This window comes from Hemibagrus wyckioides, linkage group LG13, assembly GCF_019097595.1.
Source record: "Hemibagrus wyckioides isolate EC202008001 linkage group LG13, SWU_Hwy_1.0, whole genome shotgun sequence".
NCBI lineage: Eukaryota > Metazoa > Chordata > Actinopteri > Siluriformes > Bagridae > Hemibagrus > Hemibagrus wyckioides.
In genome coordinates, this window is record NC_080722.1 from 26,817,397 (window position 1) to 26,837,396 (window position 20,000).

Here is a 20,000-nt window from a genome sequence, read left to right on the forward strand (position 1 = left end):
TTTGGTTGATCACATTTTATTAAAGCAGACAAAAACAAATGCATTCTGGGAAAAAGTGATGCTTGTGGGAGTTCTCACTGTGTGAGAGATAATGCAGCTCACCAGCAGGCTGCTATCTTCTGCGTTCAGTAAGAAGGGGAAGAATATAACTAGTACTGTTCAGCTATAAGAAACTGGAGGAAAAACTGAACATGTGGCATCACATAAAATTATCATCATTATTATTTTACAATTTCATGTTTAAGGACAGGATCGAGCCCATCCCCTCAAGCCCACTCAGTGCTGTAAAGAATTTTGTGGTTTGTACAATGGCATTTTAATTTCAAAAGCATACATACATATATACACATATATATGTAAATAACTTACATATACACATGTAAATAATTTAAGTAATATTTGGTGCAAAGTCTGCAGAAAGACCAAGAGCAACTTAAAGTCATGAAGAAATGCAGCGTGGCTTCAGAGGCTGCATTCAGACCAGTTATTGCTCGCTTTCTTTCGCTTTAGTGTGCGCTTCGAAAGCGTCCAAACTAAAGAAATAAAATAAAATAAAAAGCTTTCATTTCACCCTGAGGAAATAAAAATTAAATAAAAATAGAATTCCACAGAGCATTTCAGACACAAGCAACTGTTTTGTACATGATGAAATGTAGTTTACAGCTGAAGACCATTATTCCCTTACATGAAAAAATGGTTTAGAATAAAGAACAAAGATTATTAAATTACATCTTCAGCCTTAAATAAAAATAAAAAAACCCAAAAACATTAATGCAAAGTTTTTTCCCCAATGTCACAAACTGAAATGATCTGAGCCGAATCGATTCACTTCAGATGTGTGGGAAGCATGATTTTTATAGTAGTGTTAAATAGAATTGAAAATATTTACACTAAAAACTTCACGCACAGGACTTCTCACAGATCTTGGCATGAACATCTGTCTCACATGAGGACGTCATCATTCACCGTTCCCACGTCGGCGCTCCAGAGTAGCCGTATGATCACTTTCACAATATACAAAACATAACCCTTGGCCTTTAAAAAATATTAAAAGAAGAAATAACTGCTTAATTGTTTGCATTTTGCTAAACCGCCCCCTTCATTGTTGTTGATGTATTTATTTATTATTTTTTAATCCACGTCTTTACAGTACTGATTGAGTTTGATGCAGAGGGAGACGTTTTTTCATCCCCGGGACCCTCTGCCAAAACATCTCCCACTGCGTCAAACCGAACCCGTACTGTAAACACGCACGAGCGTCGCTCAGGTTCGGTGGAACGGGAGCCGTCGTAGTCGAGGGAGTCTTAAAGTTGGTCTCACTTCTGCACCATGCTCTCACACTGTCATGAGCGCAGAGAGTGGGATTCAGGATGTGCAGGATAAGAGGATGATCTAGGAGTGCTGTGACATGCCGTTCACCAAGCTCCTCAGCTGCTTCACCACCGTCTCGATCAGCTTCTGCTTGTCGCGGTCGTTCTTTCGGAACTGGGAAAAGATATTATTCTTTTTGCTCGTGTCCTTCATCCTGGGAAAAAAACACAAAAGGAGGATTAGACTGTGTGTAAACTTTAATAAGTTTGTGTTGTGGTTAAACTGCAAACAATGACAATTTTCATAAGTGAGAAGATCTTGAATAATGTATATGATATCTATTTTCTTTATTTCCTGTTAAGTGATTACACTTAACCAAATTATTATGTACGATTATTAAAGCTACGGCTGGTTAACTCCCTTGGGGGCCCAGAGGCAGGATCCTGTGCTTTCACTGCCGTGGCCTGTGGTTCGATTCCTGGACGGGGAACCAACACAGCCACTGAGGGGTTAACTCACAATGTTGGGGTTAACTCACAATGTTGGGGTTAACTCTCAGTGTCGGGGTTAATTCTCAGTTTCAGGGTTAATTTTCAATGTCAGGGTTAATTCTCAGTGATGGGGTTAATTCTCAGCATCGGGCTTAGTTCTCAGTGTTGGGGTTAAACTCAAGCCTGGATAAAAGAGAGGGTTTGCGACAGGAAGGGCACCCAGTATAAAACCTGTGCTAAAATCAAAACCTGCAATTCGGACGATCTCCTCTGGCGACTACATTAAAACTACATCTAGACATTTTTTTCCTTCTCATGAAAACTTTACCAGGTCTTGATCTCTTGGCTAAATATCTAAATAATCTGCCAATAAAACAAGAACTATTTCTAGCTTGGCATTAATACAAATGAAACATTAATCTTTCTAAGAATGTTTTTTTAGATTTATTGTAATCTTATAATAGAAATTACTAGACACCTTTGGCTATATTCAAGATATTTTCACTTGCTTTTTCTGCAGTGTAGCTGACACGAGCGTGTCGTTTCCTTGGTTCCTCTGTAGTTACAGTGTGAAGATGGACCATGGAGTGATTAAGAGATTAAAAAAAAACCCTCTCTCCTTAATCCTAATGCTTTGTTAACGTGAACAGTGAGGTGAATTCGGTGAGTTTCAGTGTTTATGGAAAGCTATTAAGTGCTGCTCCGACAGCTCAAGGAAGTAATGAATAAAACATCACACAGATTGGTGGAATGTGATCATTTGTCTAGAACTGCATGTCCCAATATTTAAAAGGTAGTTTATTCTTCTGACACCACAGCATTTTGCCAATGTTAACGTTTTTAGTTATTTATTTTAAGATACTTTGCATCAAACTAGATAACTCCTCCCTCTGAGACACTTGGTTCTTGATATAGTTTTAGATTTTTTATGCCACATTTAAATAATGTTCATATTTAGGGTAATTTATTTAGTGCGATAATTTTTCAGCAATAACTTGTAGAACTTTAAATTATTAAAGTCTGCCAGTTTTCTGCCTTCTGTTTCGAACAGTGTATTTCAATAACATTGGACATTCATTCACTGTACAGCACTTACACTTTTAACTTACTATGTATATTTTAATTCTTATACGTTATTTGACTTATTTTATTTATAGATTGTAATTGTGAGCAATTACAACTTCCCGGAAGAGGAAAATATTCCGACTTTGATTCTGATGTTTTATCCAGTTTTATCCTGGTGTCATAGCAGTTTAAAGCGTCTTTAATAAACACTGTCTGATGTCAAACAGCGACGGAAAACACGTCATTTGGAGCGAAGGGGAGACAGTTTTACTTTTACAGATGCTCAGAAAGTGTGTTCAAGACAAACTGGGTGCCAGTCACAAATATCAAAGTGTTTAAGGAACCTACTGAAAACTTAGCGGAACCTGGAGGTCAATGAAGGTCTGGTCAATTACATGACATACACAGCAAAAAAAAAAGAAAACAGAACTCTCGGAAATGGAACGGATGCATGCTGTATCTATCCAATCACAGCTGTTGATGCAAATAGGCAAATAAGAACATTAAGACAGGGTTTAGAAATGTACAGTGTGAAAGGTCAGATTATGAAGAGACAGGATTCACTGTTAACTCTGAGTAAAGGATGAGCAGTGTGAACGGTCAAGGATTGTGTTTACCCGGAGTTTACATTCACCCAGCGGGTCACGATTTCAGGTGTGAAAAGCCCTGTTCTGTGTCAGACCATGTCACTGATAGGTCCTGACACTGGAGACTCCTTCCATAAATGCTAAATGATGCGTTTTAAGAATCAGCTGGTCTGGATCATAATTCATACACGCCCTTGTGTAAGCTACAGAAATAATAATGTATCACAACTAGAGGCATGCTGCTATAGAAAATAAATCAAAACCTTCTGGTCAGTTAAACACAGTTGTGAATTGAGAGCTCTGTAGAGTAATGGATTTTATATGGAGATGAGTTTAACCAGTACACTGCAAGTGGGAATGGTGTGAAACTGGTACTACCTACCCTCGGTTGACTCTGTCGCGTGTTAGCGTTCAAAGAGAAATAAAGTTGCATATTAGGTGCTGGTGGAAACAACACCAGTAATCTTTACTTCACATCAACACAGGAACAGAATCTTCTTTAAGACAAACAGGATAAACAGATGAGCATCAAGTAATGAAATAAAAGATGTGCAAGAGGAATACTGACTTCTCCAAGAGTGCAAGTGCAGTGGACGGGTTGACCCGCAGATACTTCGAGGTGGGCTGTCCGTAGTCTGCTAGGTAAGTGGACCAATCCCACACCATGAACAAGTCTAGCAGCTGCAATACAAACAGAGAGATAATTATAATACAGTGTGGTGATGACAGAAGTAAACAAGTTCATTTACACAAAGACAATAAACCAGAATTGGTGGTGATCTTTAATTCGCTGGAAATGTGAAGGTTGAGCGTGGGGGAGGTGGGGTATTTGAGCTGCCTGCAGGGGTTACTTGTGAAGAAGCCTGGATCTACCATTCAAAATGCAAAAGGAAGAGCAATCCCTTGGTGACCTCTGGATAACCTGCATAGGGATTAATCCCATTTCTGCTCTGGCCTGCAGTCACACTCGGGTACATGCCTTCCTACCACTTCACACCTCCGATTGTGAAAGCAGGTCTGAGACACACTGAGAAGTCTCTCGCAGTCTCTCACCACAGCTTAAACACAATGCATGTTAATGCCTATAAAGCAAAAGGGGGATGATTGCTGGCCAACTCGTTCATTACAGAGGGTCAAGTTTAGAGCTAATTCCATTTCACACCCGCTATGTGCTCCGTACTGGGGATGCCAGAGCGTCATGTAGTGCTGTTTGCAGCTCCTGCTGGGCTGCGTTATAGCTAAATGATACAGAACACCAGGGTGGGACTGTGGGAGAGAGTCTCTGGGTGTTTGGAAATGTGTGCAGATTCCAGGACATGAAGCTTGTTATAGTAATGATGCTGAGCAAAGTAAGCCCAAATAATACCTGTACAGCTGTGTCGTTCTTTTTCTACTACCGAGTCAAACATACCAGGAATAATAGCTATAGCTTAGTGCAAAAGTTTACACAATTTCTTTCTATTCATGCTTTTCTTCATTACTATGCACCAGTTCACCAAGACAAATTCCCAGTATATGTACCTGTCTATAAAAGTTATTCTGATTTGGATTCTAATTCAGATTATCGCACCAAAACTCTGACTCACATCCATCATTCATTTGGGCTGATGTCAATCTTCTACCTAGCGTTTCATCTATTGACGACATTCACTAAAGCAGAGAAATCTGCCTGAGCAACACTCAACCTGTCAGAATCTGTAGGTGCGTCCGCATCGCGTCCAAGTCCACCCTTTCATGGCCTCAGCAGTGAGAGCACAGGATCCTGACACTGGGCCAGCAGGGACTCACTTTCATTATTAGTGTTTATTAGTGTATTAGCTTTCTTTATTAGTGTTTTTTCTCATTCCGCTCATTTAAAAAAAAAAACCTGCTTGATCAGTATCATCTTGTATCTGAAGATATTGTTTTTGTTCAAACCTGATCAACACGTTTCTGTAACAGCATTTGCTAGCAATGTGCTTCCCTTGGGGCATTTTAATTAAAACTGAAATTAAAGATCATAAGATTACAGATGAAGTAACAAACAGCATAAATCATGAGATCTAGGGCTTTTAATCTGCATGTACGAGAAATTGCTCAGATTCTTCACACGCAAAGTTGGAGTTCAGAGTTCAGACACAGTACTGTGGAAAGACAAATAAATAAATCTAGTCAAACTTTGGTGTGAGCTTCAACTACCTTAAAATGATTTTGAGGTTTTAGAAGGACACTGACTGTCAGTTTGTTCTGAGCATCTTGGGGAACATCCAATATTTCTGCTGAATTTCGGAGTTTACGAGGCGAGACAGCCAGACTGTGTGAAAACTACTCAATATGTAACGTAACCGTTTCATAACAACAGAGAAGCATTTATTTTTTGGGAAAATGTGCTACAATTTTTCCTGACATGGTATTGCAGGAATAAACAGTGAAACAAACACCCAAGATAACACTGAGACAGTGGAAACAGAATGTTGTGGCCAGTTCAGATCTGCCTATAAAACAACAGCTGTAGTGAAAACAGAAATGTGTGTTTCTTGGGTAAAAATAATGTTTTGAAGCTCTCAACAGCTCGAGTTACAGATAACAGAGGCTTAAAAATCGTTTTTAAACAGCCCAGAGTAAACAAGCGTGTCCATTAGGGATTAGATGATTGGCAGTGACATTGTGACCTCTGCATTCGGGGTCAGTTTGTTCTCAAACAGGCCAATTCCAGCGGATCCATCTTAGCTGCTGCCTGTGGCCCTTGTCAAAACTGATACCCAAGTATCTCCCCCACAGACAGCACAGGCTTCTCAGTGGATCTGTGGACAGGGAGATGCTTGTGTGAGTGGCGTGGACTGAATGAGAAGTTACCCTTAGAGTGAAGGGCAGGGTGAGGCAGTAAAGCATGACCAGTGCCGCTTTCATTTTCTCCTCATCTGAGAGCAAGGCGCTTGACCCTGTCCAGAGATCTCACTCTGACTGCTCTCTCTGCTTCAACCAAAATCAGAAGAACAAAAATCCTTCTGATATTTGAGCCAGTCTAAGGAATGCCTTCATCACTCATCACTGGCTAGAAGGATTTCCCTGTTTCCACATCATACTTTCCAACATTATGGCCGTTCCCTGCCTCTTTAAATTATATGTAATTGTTCATTGCTGAGAAGATAAATGTTAAAAGACAAAAGATAAAAGACAAGAAAGGGGAAAGTGTATGTACAAGTATGAAACTGTCCATGATCATCAGATGACGGAGAACGAAGCTCGAAGGAAAGAAGCTCGCCTTAATTCTCCAGTTTCCTTTACGCCATGTGCTTAATGCAAGAGGACACGAAGTTCTACAAGACAAAACTTATATCAACATCAGAATCTTTGTTCTTAATTTACACAGATGTGTGGAATTTGCGATAAATGAGGCGATCAATCCGAACTTCAGCTTTCATTCTCTGATGTTGACATCTAGTGTTAAACACTCTAAAACATTACACATTCTTCTTGAACCCACCCATTTTTAATTAATCATAATCATATTGGAACACATGACTGACCAGTGTTTTTGTTGCCCAGGTGTGCTCTGTTAGATTGAATGTTTAAACAACTAATAGCTTTTAACATCTACTCTTGGTATAAGTTCAGGGTTCCAGTTGTTGTGAAAAAGAAAAACCATCATTCTTCATAGTATTGTCTTTAAAACAAAAGAAAATGGTACAAACTCTGCAGACTGTGAACAATTACCTACCCCATTACAACCAAATTAGTGTTTACCACCAGCAACAATCACCACAGACACGTATTACAAGATCCAGCACGTAATATTATTAAACATAATGCAGATGACAGAATAGCCTAATGACTACAGTTAAGGTGGAAATCACTGAGCTTTCCATGTCTGGAGCTTCTTCTGTAGCTTCTGTATCAGTTTCTGACGCTGGGCTGCTGAGCTCTGGTGCTTACCTGTCGAAGGTCAATGAACGCCAGCTGTAGCGTGTCCCCCTGGAATCCCGGCACAGGCTCCGAACTGGCAAATACTGCAATGATAGCAAGAATAATAAAACATAATCATTCTCAGTACTCAATGAGTCCATTTTGAATTTGACAAGCAACTGTTTAATATTATTTGAATTCTTATTGTTTCCTTAACATACAGTTACCACATGATGAAGCTGTAGGCAGGTACTTATTCCACAGAGTCAGAGCAAGAGATAAACTCTTTGTCAGAGGAGACAGGTATTAAAATGTCCCAGTGTTTTGCCTGATGGAAGCTGAACCACCGGTGAATTAAACTGGGTTGTGAAACGATGAGACTCTCCCTGTTCTCAATTCACAGCCAGCGAGAGGCCGCAGGTATTCCCTGTGCTGCTGAAACCCACAATGAACTCTGATTCACCCCATCATACCAGCTTCAGGGCTGTACAGGGGCAGCTACAAACACCACACACAACCCACATTTCTCTACCTGTGACAGTGATGTAGAATACAAACGGTCGAATGGCCAAGGCACACAGGGTACTATGCTCTCCCTCTTTGTCCTCCATGTGTCTGTTTAACTGCGTTTTTCTGTATGTCGGGTTCTGCATTAAAGCAGCACTATAATATGCACCCTTAATGTAAATGTGGACATATGACCAACTTTTATATTAGCTACATGATAAGCCAACTGTTCTAGTGAAAGAAAGAATCAGTGTGCACAAGGTCACTGAATTGCATTCACAGAATGGGAATAAGTATAAGCTCAGTCTCTACTTTTATTCACCAAGACCACAATCTCCACAATTCTTGTGGAATCAATAGACCATGTGCCCCTTTTTCTAATATCAACACTCAAAAAACAGTTAGAACAAGAAACGAGCTCTCAGCAATGCTGTGGCAATATGTGCTCTAGTTTTACAACAAGCAGGACATATGCAAGAATAAGTTTCTGTAGTTTCCTCAGCCACATTACAAACAGTAGATAGACTTTCAGAGAGAGTTTAGGAGAGCGAAGAGACAATGGCTGTGCATGTACCTGTCTTACATTCTGATACAGCTCTTTATTCACATACAGTATATTTAATATGCATTTGTACTTTATAACCATGTCAGAGTCTGAACCGCAACGACAAACACTATAACTGTGGGCCTCATTCATCTAGTGAAGAAGAACTAGAACTCATTTTTATCCCAATTGTTCTTAGGCATGTTTACCCAAGAACATTGGTAATCATGACAATCCCATAATTTCAGAAAACTCTGTATCCTACTCATGATCCTGAATATGTGTAAATTTAGGAAGATTAAGTAATGTAAACTTTGACTTCAGATCATAGATATAATCACCATGGATTGCTGCACTTTCTTTTATGCAATATAATGTTGAGTCTAAATTTTGTATTGCATTTATCTTATTAAAGATGCACTTATTCAGAGCAATCCGAAAACATACCCTCATGCTAGTTCACCAGATAAAGAATATCACTGAGAAAAAACTCAGTGTCAGATGCATCAGCTGACGGAGGATTGTGTGCATGTTGTGCTTTATGAGGGAATGGACCAGGGAATGGTTAAAGACCAGCAAGGTAGAGAGTCACTTATTAAAGCATTTCACTAAATGTCGTACTGTGTATGATTGTGTATGTGACAAATACAATTGGAATTTTAATTACTAAAAAATTATAGCATTTTTAGAGAAACCAAGCTGAGGACAATAAAAAGATGAAAACATCATGTCACAGTTGATTTTACACACAAATAGAGCACAGACTTTAATTGGGATTTCTCTCTATGAGATTTTTAGCACTAAGCCACATCCTTGTCATATTTTCTTCAACTTTCTATCAGACAGATGGCTTGGTGTTGGCTTTTCTTTTATATACTGATGTACACAGTATATAAAAGAAAAGCCAACACCAAGCCATCTGTCTGATAGAAAGTTGAAGAAAATATGACAAGGATGTGGCTTAGTGCTAAAAATCTCATAGAGAGAAAAAATGAAGTAAATGAAGCGCACCAAAATGAGGACATGCCATATTCAGGAAGACGAAATACCAAAAAGCTGTGAGTAAGATGTGAGAAAATGGTCTTTAAAACTCAATCGTGTCCTTGAACCGTTTTCCCTATAAAAGGAAAACGAGAGCTTTCAGAATGTGCTACGTGCCTTAGATGTGGATTTGTTTATTTTAGACGTGTTTCTCAAAGCGGTAATTATGGCGTCCGGGCAAAACCCAATAAGAAGCACAGTGGTGTATGAAATGGAGCAAAGGCGTCACAGTGAATGACCTACTGGAAAAAAAAAAAGCAGTCTTTTGGGTGAGAAAAACCAAAACGTCTGGTAATGGCAACAGGATAAAATCAATTAAAAACTGAGAATGTGGTCAAATCCACACAGCTCCTCTATACACTTTTACCAAATTTTCCAGATATCTAAAGATAGCATTCCAGACAAAGATTAAATCTAATTCTCAGACTACAAGGCTTTTTCAGTGGAAAATTCCTCTGTCTGTAATTTAACCCAAGAACATTTTATACTGCATTTAGAGAAATGACCCTTATTTACAGGAAATATTCTTATTTTCATGGATCATGAAAGTAGTAAATCCTTTAGTAACTGGACAGACTTCAGGTCAGTATCTGTTATAATGGATTTCCATGAAGTGGCTTGACATATTACCCATAATCCCTGGTATTATTTTTTACCTAGGTGCCACATGAGCCAAGCCAGGACAGACAGGGTGGAGGTAAATACATTGAAGATTGCTGTGTTGATCAAATGCAGTCACACAGATTACATCTAAAATGGCTTTCTAGCAGCACAATATCTTCAGCAGACTATTTTATTCTTTAGTGAAGAGGCAGATTTGAGAGTCAAAATATGATTCATGTAACCCATTTACCCACAATAATATTTACTGTTGCCTGCAAAGCAGGAGTGCTGTAATACATTTCTGCCATCTTTTAGTTGGGACAAATCCCAAATTGCTTCTATACTTTATTTGCACCCTAGCTAGAATATAATATAAACCCTATCTAATGCTCTCATGCATAATGCAGAAAGACATTTGAAATTCAGCTACATCTGCACACCTTGGGTTTTTTGGCTTATGGTCATTTGGCTTAAAGTACAAACATATAACAAACATATAACACACTCTGTATTTTGATTTAAGATTAAAGTACTGGCATACTTGGAGGTGTTTTGGTGCAATGGCAGCCTTAAGGCAAAGTTCCTTAGTATGTTCACTAAAATATGACAGCCTCCAGATAAACTCCTTCTACATTAAAGGGGAGTAATATGACAGAAAATCAGGAAATACACGTCCAGTCAGGATACAGAAAGCCCTGGGTATGGATTTGTTCTGTTTGAGAAGCACTATTAGATTCTGTTTAACAGCAGGGGGAGTGAGACTAATTAACCCTACTGCTGAGAGCAACACAAAGGGAACACGACTGGAATATTAAACACCACCACAGCTGTATTCTCTTGTATCTCACGTGCATCACCCAGTGAAGGAGTGAAGGATAAACGTGCAATTCCTGAGCAATCAGAACGATGGTGAACCTTGTTAGCGATTCTTATAGTGACGCAGTACTCACATTCACACTGGATGACGTCCAGGTTGAACTGCTGGATGGCCCCCATGCTGACTTGCTTGAGTTCTGTGTCCAGAAGCATCTGCATCATGGAGGTGGCAAGGTGCTTGCAGGCCGACATGCAGGCCGTCTGAGCAACTTTCCCCTACACACAAGCATACACACAAACACGCAGAAAGACAGCAGAGATGACGTCAAGCCATGCTGTGTTACCATTCTCTTCACTGTGTCACTTTATCCGTATGATGACCTGATAGGAGTTAGAATTGTCCTAATATGTGTGCGTTATATATGTATTATGTGTGCATTACAGTGTAAGTGAATGAGAAAATGACCCACATTTAGTTACCTTAAGTTCATAAACTTAAAACTCAAAAATATCAACACAACAAAATTAAATTTAAATGTAATGTCTACAGCTCTGTGCGAACACACACACACACACACACACACACACGCACAGCATTAAATCACATACCGATAATGATTGATCATGCAGGTAGACATGGCTCATAATGAGCAGGATTACACAGAGGGCAGGATTAACCAACCCTTTTCAGTACACTCACACACACACACACACACACACTCACACACACACACATGCACTAGCTGCTACACCATACAACATAACACACATGCCAATACAAAATACTAATATAAAGTGGACATTTAACATTGGAAATGAGTCATTGCAAGTTACTTGTGTGAGTTATTTGTATATATATATATATATATATATATATATATATATATATATATATATATACATATAACGGCCCACAATAATGAACACACTGAGGAGACCTTTTTAGAGACTAACTCTAATGTTCACACATACAGCGACTTGCAGAGACAAAGCGATCTGTGACCTTTCATTATCAGTGAGAGCTGGTGACTTCTTGCGACATGAGCGACACCAACTGTAACTAGATGTGGGTGTGTCCACATCAGTGATGAGGCAAAATTGGGAAAACTTGAACTTAATGCAAATATAGAGCGCACAGGTAAAGTGACTACCAATGTCATTAAAGGCAGAAGAGAACACACTGCTTCTCGTTCATCTCTTATGATAACGATGCATGTATATGCTGCTAAATTTTACACACATATGGCAAATTTTTTATTTTGATTGCTTCTTGCTCCACCCACTGATAAACATTATTACTACAGCAACCAGTATTAGGAATGCTTACTCACGACTTCACTGTACAGCGACTGGAGACTTACAGAGATAAAATCACTGCATGTCATATGATCGTAGCTTAACTCCATCACAAAGGGCTGTCTACAATACACTCTTCTATACAGCAGCATTGCTTCTGCTCTAATTTGTCACACAACGATGCTCGAAATCACAGGACACTCTAAAACATCAACACGCTGACATACTGGCAGCTTTACAAAGCAGTGTATGAGGAAAAGCCGGAGAGCAGAATGAGAAATCCAAACTCAAAAGGTCTGTGTACATTTAGTTCACATTTACAGCAGGGTTAAAAAGGTGAGTCTGCTCTTTTTTTTTAATTATACTGAATGGACTTGCACTAATTGTTATGTACTCTATACACATGAGCTTATGAATAAATGATTGGGGAAGGAGAGCGAAGCCAGTTATGCACTTTAGGACAATTATGGATGTTTGTGACATCACTTGGATTCAAACACATGAATTCTAGAAAAGCTATGAGAATTTTCCTCAAATTGAATTAGACTCATAATTTTTTAATACAAATTCATGTTGTTTTCTGTAATTGGATTTGTCTCTGTCTCACAAAGACAATTTGTAAAAAAAAAAATAAATAAATAATAATAATAATATTTGACTTCCTTTTTTAGTGACCTATATCCTTATAACCTAATTATTTGTCTATATTTACCGTCCAGAATGATTCTACAGGATTCTAATTAAACCTCAAGACAACTGGTCTGGTATATATGAAATATGAAACAGAAGTAAAGGTTTGGTCTTGAAAGGGTTTGATGGTTTCTTGGTCTCGATTTTGATCAGGTCTTACTTTCATTTGGACTGGATCTCGGCCCTGCTACGTTCACACAATCAAGCGACAGCTAATCATTCACCTTCAATGTATCCTCTACACGATTTCAGCAACTGCAGGAAAGCAACAGCACAACAAGCGGCCGAGGTCGTCTCAGTTCTCTGCAAATGGAGTATGATGTGGTGGAACCAAATATTTGGCTTAAACGACTCCTGAAAATTCGAATCCACACATGAAGGCTCATGTGGTCTTACATTCCTTCAGTTCCCCAGACATCACTTTAATTCTTTTCTGTTCCCATTTACTGTTTGATGCTAAAATTTGAAAATAAAGAAAACTTCCCATTAAGTACGTGTAAAGACATCATGACGAAAGGACGTATTAGAGGTCATCGTGGCCTGTAGTGAGTGTACGTAGCTCTTACAGTCAGCTTTGTCAATACGCTTATAAAGGTAGAGGTACATATCATTCAAATCTAATATACTAAACAAAACACTTAGTTGGATGCAGGCTATAAATAGAGACCCACAAGAGACAAAGAATAAGCATCACGAGCCGCATCTGCTAGTGAGAGCGTGGGATAAATTGTAACAGACTGCTCTCATTAAGGCATAATGTCTCGTTACACTACATTCACAAACACAGCGCCTGACAGTGGCAAAGCAACCGGAGAGCATTCATTAACAATGTGAGCTGGAGACTTTCAGTGACATGAGCGGTAAGGATTAGATGATGTGGGCTTGGTGCAGTACAGCGTGATCCATGGAAAAGAGCACACACAGCTTCTGCTTTATCTCAGATGATATGATGCTGCTGAATTTTATATCCAAACACCAAATCTCCCTCTGGAATGTTTCATATTAGCAGAAAGAAAATGATTTCGAATGCTAGCTGCTCCACCCTCTGATAAACATTACTATGGCAACCAGTAGTAGGTTAAAATGCCTACTTCATGGTGACTTGATACAGTACAGTGACTGGAGAGGATATCGCTGCATGTGTGAACGTATCATTAGGTTCTGAAACACTCGTGCAAACGTGTTTCAGCTCAATGATTTATTTGTTCTGTGACTAAAGTTGTGTGACTAGAGCTGACATTCAGGTTGAGATGATACTTTATTTCATAATAATGATCCAGTGGAAAAAAAAACGTTATCCTGGCCAGTGGATCTGGAGCCTGTGCTGGTCATGCAATACACCAGGAATGGGATGACAGTCCATCACATGAATTAATGATGAAATAAAGAGTGAGGAGCAGACTCAGGCTTTTGGACCTTCCTGTACACCAAATGAATAAATTAATCCAAATTTTTCAAAAGAGACTGTTACTAAGATGCGAGTAAAGCTTAAACTTGGTTAAAGACACATATCACGGGACGTTTCAGACCACGCATTTCATTCTGCTTTCAATGATCAGGCTGCATTCTTACTTGAGACTTGGAGTGAAAACACAAAGGATGGCTGCTTTGGAAATGAAAACCTCAGTGCGTGAATCTCAAGTGAGAATCCGTCCTGTGTTGAACAGACGCTGACATCCACATGAAACAGTCAGGGGAAACAGATCTCACAGGCATGACATTCGATCTGGTTCAGTTTTTGGTACAACAATGTGGAGAAGGAAGCAAAGCAAGCCTAGAGGCGAGTCCACACAGCGGACACGAGCATGCGCTTTTTGGTTTTTTTGTTTTGTTTTGTTTGTTTTTTACCCCGCTGGGGGTGTAAGGAGGGTGTTTACTTACCGACATCGCAGCATGATCATTGGTGTTATTCTGAGCAGAACCCCCAAAAAAACAGAAAAAAAACACAGACAGGGAAAGAAAGTATGGCAACAATAAATGGACAGATAAAGAAAAGTCTGATAACCAAGCATGCCTGGTAGAAAGAAATAAAAGGCTACAGTCACTTGGAGGAGAGAGAGGACATTCCTGGAGTAAAATAAAAACAAAACAAAACAAAAAGCAGTAGAAATCAAACAGGAGACAAAGTAAAAGTTTTCAGAGCAGGGGTGAGCTGGAGTGTAAAGCAGGCAAGCACTAGATTTACTTCACTACAGGTCTGATCTTTAGGTTCAGTATTACTTTTAAAATATCGATGAAAGGCTTTAACTGTGTGGATGATATGGTTCTAAATAACCAAGAATGCTAGAAAAGTGTTCTGTTTAGCACTAGTAAGCATCAGTGCCTAATATGAGCTGTGGCAGATATAAAAAAGACTGTTATATTTAATTTCTTTCTTTTTGTTTTTGGGGGATTTCAGATGGACCATCTGTCCAAACCAATTGACAGACACACGGCAACATGACGATCTACAGGACCATCTCTCTCTCTCTCTCTCTCTCTCTCTCTCTCTCTCACACACACACACACATCTGTTAGCTCAACAAACATTTAAAAGCACAACTGAAACACACACACACACACAAGCACGACTCCATGATAGAGGCTGTGTGCTTCACGAGGCTCACCGGCAGGTGTGTGAAGACCTGGAAAGTGCTGCGCAGAAAGTTGATGAGGTCCATGAGATAGCCGCTGGCCCTGCCGTCTGACTCGACCATGCTCCACTCGTAGTCGGCCAGCTGGATGAACTCATCAATCTTCTGGTTGAGCTTGGTGTAGATCTCACCTTCTGCTGCGTGTCTAGCATCCTGAAGACAAAGGTACCATGTCATGAACGTCTGTATTTTTAAGCTATTAGACTAAATATAAAGATTACTTTAATTAGACCAGAGTTCTTACTGGCTTCTTTTGAGAAAGAGTTGTCATGTTTAAGGAATGAAAAGCCACATGAGTAGAACAGATCAATAAATCAATCGCCGTTTGGTGTTGGAGCAGCATCTGTGTGTGTCTGTCATGGTAACATCCAAGTTATTCAAGAGCTGTGTCCCAAATGATGTAATACAAACTTACACTATGCGCTATGTACTTTAGCGTGTATGTATGAATTGTAGAAGTGAAGTATTCTCTCAAATGGTACAAGAATACACTGGATTTTTAAAATGAAGAAGAAAAATCACACAATGTGAGCTAATTTAAATACCATTTGTAAGATGTCTCGTCCACCAGAGTTTTGTTGGCCATCTTGAAATTTTTTTCTCATCCAGTGTCAGTAACTGGTAGCTCCACCCCCCTTTTACTATGCAAGCAAAGATTTGGCTGTTGAGTGCTTGAAGTGTCCAACACTCCACACTTGTTTTGATTTGGGACACATCTCAGATGTTATCTTGTTTACACTGATGGAGAAGAAAACATCAGCATTTATACACCAGGCTTGCCAAGTGTCTGACCTTAAATGTGGAGAGACCGTAGAGTCTTGTGGTGTGGATGGTTTCCGGAGAGACATTGGTAATGTTGGTGATGAAATCTTCCAAGTATTTACATGCTTGTTCTAAGTGGGTGGTATTGATGATGATCTGAACCAACTGCAACACATAAATCACATAACCCCATCACGCTACATTTGTTTACACACATCCTCTCTCTAAGCGTGCATGTGCTTTAAGTGCAGAAATGAATTATGTAAAATTTTGACCTCAGTGAGTCCTATATGAGGCTTTCTGATGAGGTTCTGTAAGCAGCCGCTCAGTGTCCTCGTCAGCAGCAGGTTGGTGGATTTACGCAGCATGTCGTCGATCTCAGTAGAGCTGAAAGGAAAGAGGAACTAGTTAAGAGGCGCTGCATTTACAGAGCTTCAATACACACTACATTTACAGGGCAAGAGAGAAGATCTTTCTGTTTAAGATCAAAAAAATCATTCTTGTGTGAAGGCACTAGGGATAAGGTTAGATACTATGACAAAATATTATGTCCAAATCCCCGATAATGCACTATTCTGTGCTATTTCGTAGTATAAATAGTGTGAGTAGTGTGATCACACTGACAATTACAAGAAGAAGTGCACTTCAAAAACCTGGAGGATGCATTTATTCAACCGAACCATCCAAGTGAATGTTGGACACTTCTGTTGGACGCATCGTGTTGAACATACTTTATTACTTTGTGAATGATTTGGAATGACAAATTCATTTTAAAAGTGTGTTTACGTTTGAGTGACGTTTAATTTCAACAACTAGACAAAATTCTAACCATTTCATGGCATCAACATTTTGTTGCCATTATGAACTGGTTAATAAGGAATAGGTTCAGGCCACTAAAGACGAAGTGTTCGGATGAACAACACACTGTTGTCAGTGCTATGTCTGTCAAACATGTTCATGTTGCAGGATAAATAAAGTATTACTAGAACCTCATGTTTCCAGTGAGTCCTGTTTGAGAAAAATAGCAGGCTTTAACCTAAGCCTCACTTTTACGGTCAACCAACACAGGAGCTGCAACTAGGTGTGAGTATTAACAGGACGCTGCTAGAGTGTTGATTTTGCAGATAATCAGCAGGTAGTGTGTGTGTGTGTCAGCTTGTGGAGGTGCTGATTGGGAGGGAGGGGTTTAGGTAAGCAAACAGTCAATAGAGAGGTCCAGAGGCCACTCATTACCACTCCCTTAACATGACAAAGAAACAATTAGAGAGGAGTGTGAAATGTGCAGTCATTTGCATAACTCCACCACATACATCAACTTTTTACTTCTCTTGCCATGGAACCAGAGCAGTCAGTGATGACACCAATATGGATTATAGAACAGGACACAAACTCAAGTTCAGGATCAAAAATAAACACTATTCCAAAAGAGGGGAAGTAATGAGGGGAAAATGTGGAGTCTCCATGGTTATGGATGCTGATGAAAATGCCATATGTAGACTTGAGCTACTCAACCCCTCGCTCTGTTTGGGCCCGCACAGGACCAGCCATGCAAAACACCTCATTAAATGCCATGAAGCTTAAAGAGAACAAATATTGGCAGACTGGGTATAGGTGGTGCAGAATGGAGCTTCCATGCAGATTCTGATGGAGGGTCACTTAAGTCACTCTCTCTACCCATATTTCAGATAAGCGCTCCACAGGATGACTGACAAAAGACCTAAGCTGCTGCTCAAACCCTGCCCAGAAGATTGGCCTGATTGCTAAAGCATCAGATCTTGATCAATTTGGTTTAGCAATGGAAGCAATCGGAGGCTAAATATCTCAATTAGCTCAGGGTTAAGCTTTCACTTTCCACAGAACAGATATCTTCAGCTTTTTTAATAAGCTCTTAAATTGTTACTGTTCTTTGGAAATCGTATGTGTCCAAAACCCTACACCCTATTCACTATAATGTGCACTAGTTTCTATGTTAATTCATAACCATGCAAAAAGAAAAAGAAAAAAGAAAAAAGAAAAAGAATGAAAGAAGAATGTAAAAATGATAGCACAGACCACAGAGAATATGAAATACCCATGATTCTCTGTGTTGGTTTGATTCACTTTTATAAAGTGCATGGTTCCTCTCACAACTGAGTAATCTGCCAATAATGATTATTTTAATCTATTGAAAAAACACCCCACCATGTTTTTATTCATTTTTTACATGAAATGTTGTGAAACATCCTGTTCTCGCTTCATTCCAAGTTTCTCTTACACATACAATATAACAGCTAGAAACAATTGTTCCCCTCTCTTACAGTTAGCAAAAGAAAAAAATACAGTTTGTCATGCTACAGCACACCACAAGGACGTTGTTACAGCTTTACCTCGACTGCTGACTACGCTCTGAAACTGGAGACTCCTTACACAAATGCTAAATAAAATCCTCCTCACAAAAACTCATCAGTAATCAATCACATTTTTAAAAATCTGTCTAAATGTCTACACGTGATGGACGAGTTGCTTTGTAAGTTGTTGTTATAGAAAGTATAAAATATTTGAACAGATCTTCGTGCTGTTGTATAAAATGAATCAAAGCTTCTGGAATGGAGCATTCCACAGTGGTGTGCTACATTAGTGAGCTGATGTTGTGCGTGTTGAATGAACTGATGTTTACAAAATCTTTTGTTTCTAACACTAAAGGTGGGGTCAAGCACTATTACTTCCACTGACCTCCATTCATACACATACATATGCTGGAGACTGGAAACTCAAACTCAAAGTTCCGCACTTTGCTCGGACTCTAGTGTGACCTGCCCTTCATTCAGTTCTTCATATACTTATCTAACAGCTGTCTATATTGAAAATTCTCTATTTTCGAGAGAACTCCAATTTCAAGCATCAAAGTGTATTTTTAGTCTATAATGAAAGATCCTCCTAATTTGAGCCTTACACTCTGAATGCATATCACTCAGGATTATTCAGTGTGTGTGTGTGTTTGTGTGTGTTTTCAGTATAAGTGTCTGGGATATAATGGTTATGATCATGATGGGCACTAACCTGCGATGCAGTGACTCAGAGAACTTTAAACTGGCATAGATGAACTCTTTGACCTGAATATAGATCTGAGGCACTGACTGGGACATGGGCAGCTTCTTTGGAAATGGTTGCTACAGAAATGAAGCACAAGACAACGCGGCAGTTGCATTAAAACCGTGAGGTAAATGACACTATTGTTTAGATTCTGTTTTGTCATTAGAGATGTTCGAATCACACTGTAGAAATCCTGATGTGTCCACCTGAGAGGCTAACAAACCTTTTCAATCTCAGCATCGTGGAAGGGGAATCTACTGACCACCAGCTTGTACTCTGCTTCGTTTTCTACAGGGATGGGGCTGTAGTTGTCCAGCTCAAATATTTCTCTGCCAGAAAGAAAAGAAACAAACAAAAGGGTACAGAAATGAGATTTCCATGATGCAGCATTTATCTGGACAGGACTGTTTGTTTGTTTAAATGTATTATCAGATTCAGTGAAGGAAAAATACAGATATTAATCAACTTTCAATAAAATTCATCTTATGAAGAATTGTGGCAAATCTAGAAAAGATTCTTTACATGTATTTAAAAATAGTTTTCCTGGAACCAGCTTACAAATTAGTCTTTGGAAAAAAGTTTCAAAGAAATATGTTTTACAGTCAACGAGTATTACAATTTTGACATTTTGGCATGTCTTTGCCCCTTCATTAAACACCCACGGGTCAGTCTTGTGTATGATTTAGTTATAGATACA

General features: G+C 39.2%; 1 protein-coding gene across 9 annotated transcripts in view; it reads right to left on the minus strand.

The window, feature by feature from the left end:
* The window catches only part of exoc6 (exocyst complex component 6), a 46,803-nt gene continuing 26,803 nt past the window's right edge, over positions 1 to 20,000 (minus strand). For 4 of the 9 annotated variants that reach the window (XM_058405672.1, XM_058405678.1, XM_058405675.1 and 1 more), the window contains exons 14-24: positions 19,527 to 19,632; positions 19,271 to 19,380; positions 16,507 to 16,618; positions 16,262 to 16,396; positions 15,443 to 15,622; positions 14,718 to 14,747; positions 10,985 to 11,126; positions 7,370 to 7,443; positions 4,023 to 4,135; positions 3,837 to 3,848; positions 1 to 1,525 (exon numbers count right to left, since the gene is read on the minus strand). In XM_058405672.1, coding sequence (XP_058261655.1) covers positions 1,393 to 1,525; positions 3,837 to 3,848; positions 4,023 to 4,135; positions 7,370 to 7,443; positions 10,985 to 11,126; positions 14,718 to 14,747; positions 15,443 to 15,622; positions 16,262 to 16,396; positions 16,507 to 16,618; positions 19,271 to 19,380; positions 19,527 to 19,632 — 1,147 coding nt within the window. In that variant the 3' untranslated portion in view covers positions 1 to 1,392. The remainder of the gene's footprint in view (positions 1,526 to 3,836; positions 3,849 to 4,022; positions 4,136 to 7,369; positions 7,444 to 10,984; positions 11,127 to 14,717; positions 14,748 to 15,442; positions 15,623 to 16,261; positions 16,397 to 16,506; positions 16,619 to 19,270; positions 19,381 to 19,526; positions 19,633 to 20,000) is intronic. The other 5 variants (XM_058405676.1, XM_058405681.1, XM_058405677.1 and 2 more) reach the window with 3 other exon arrangements.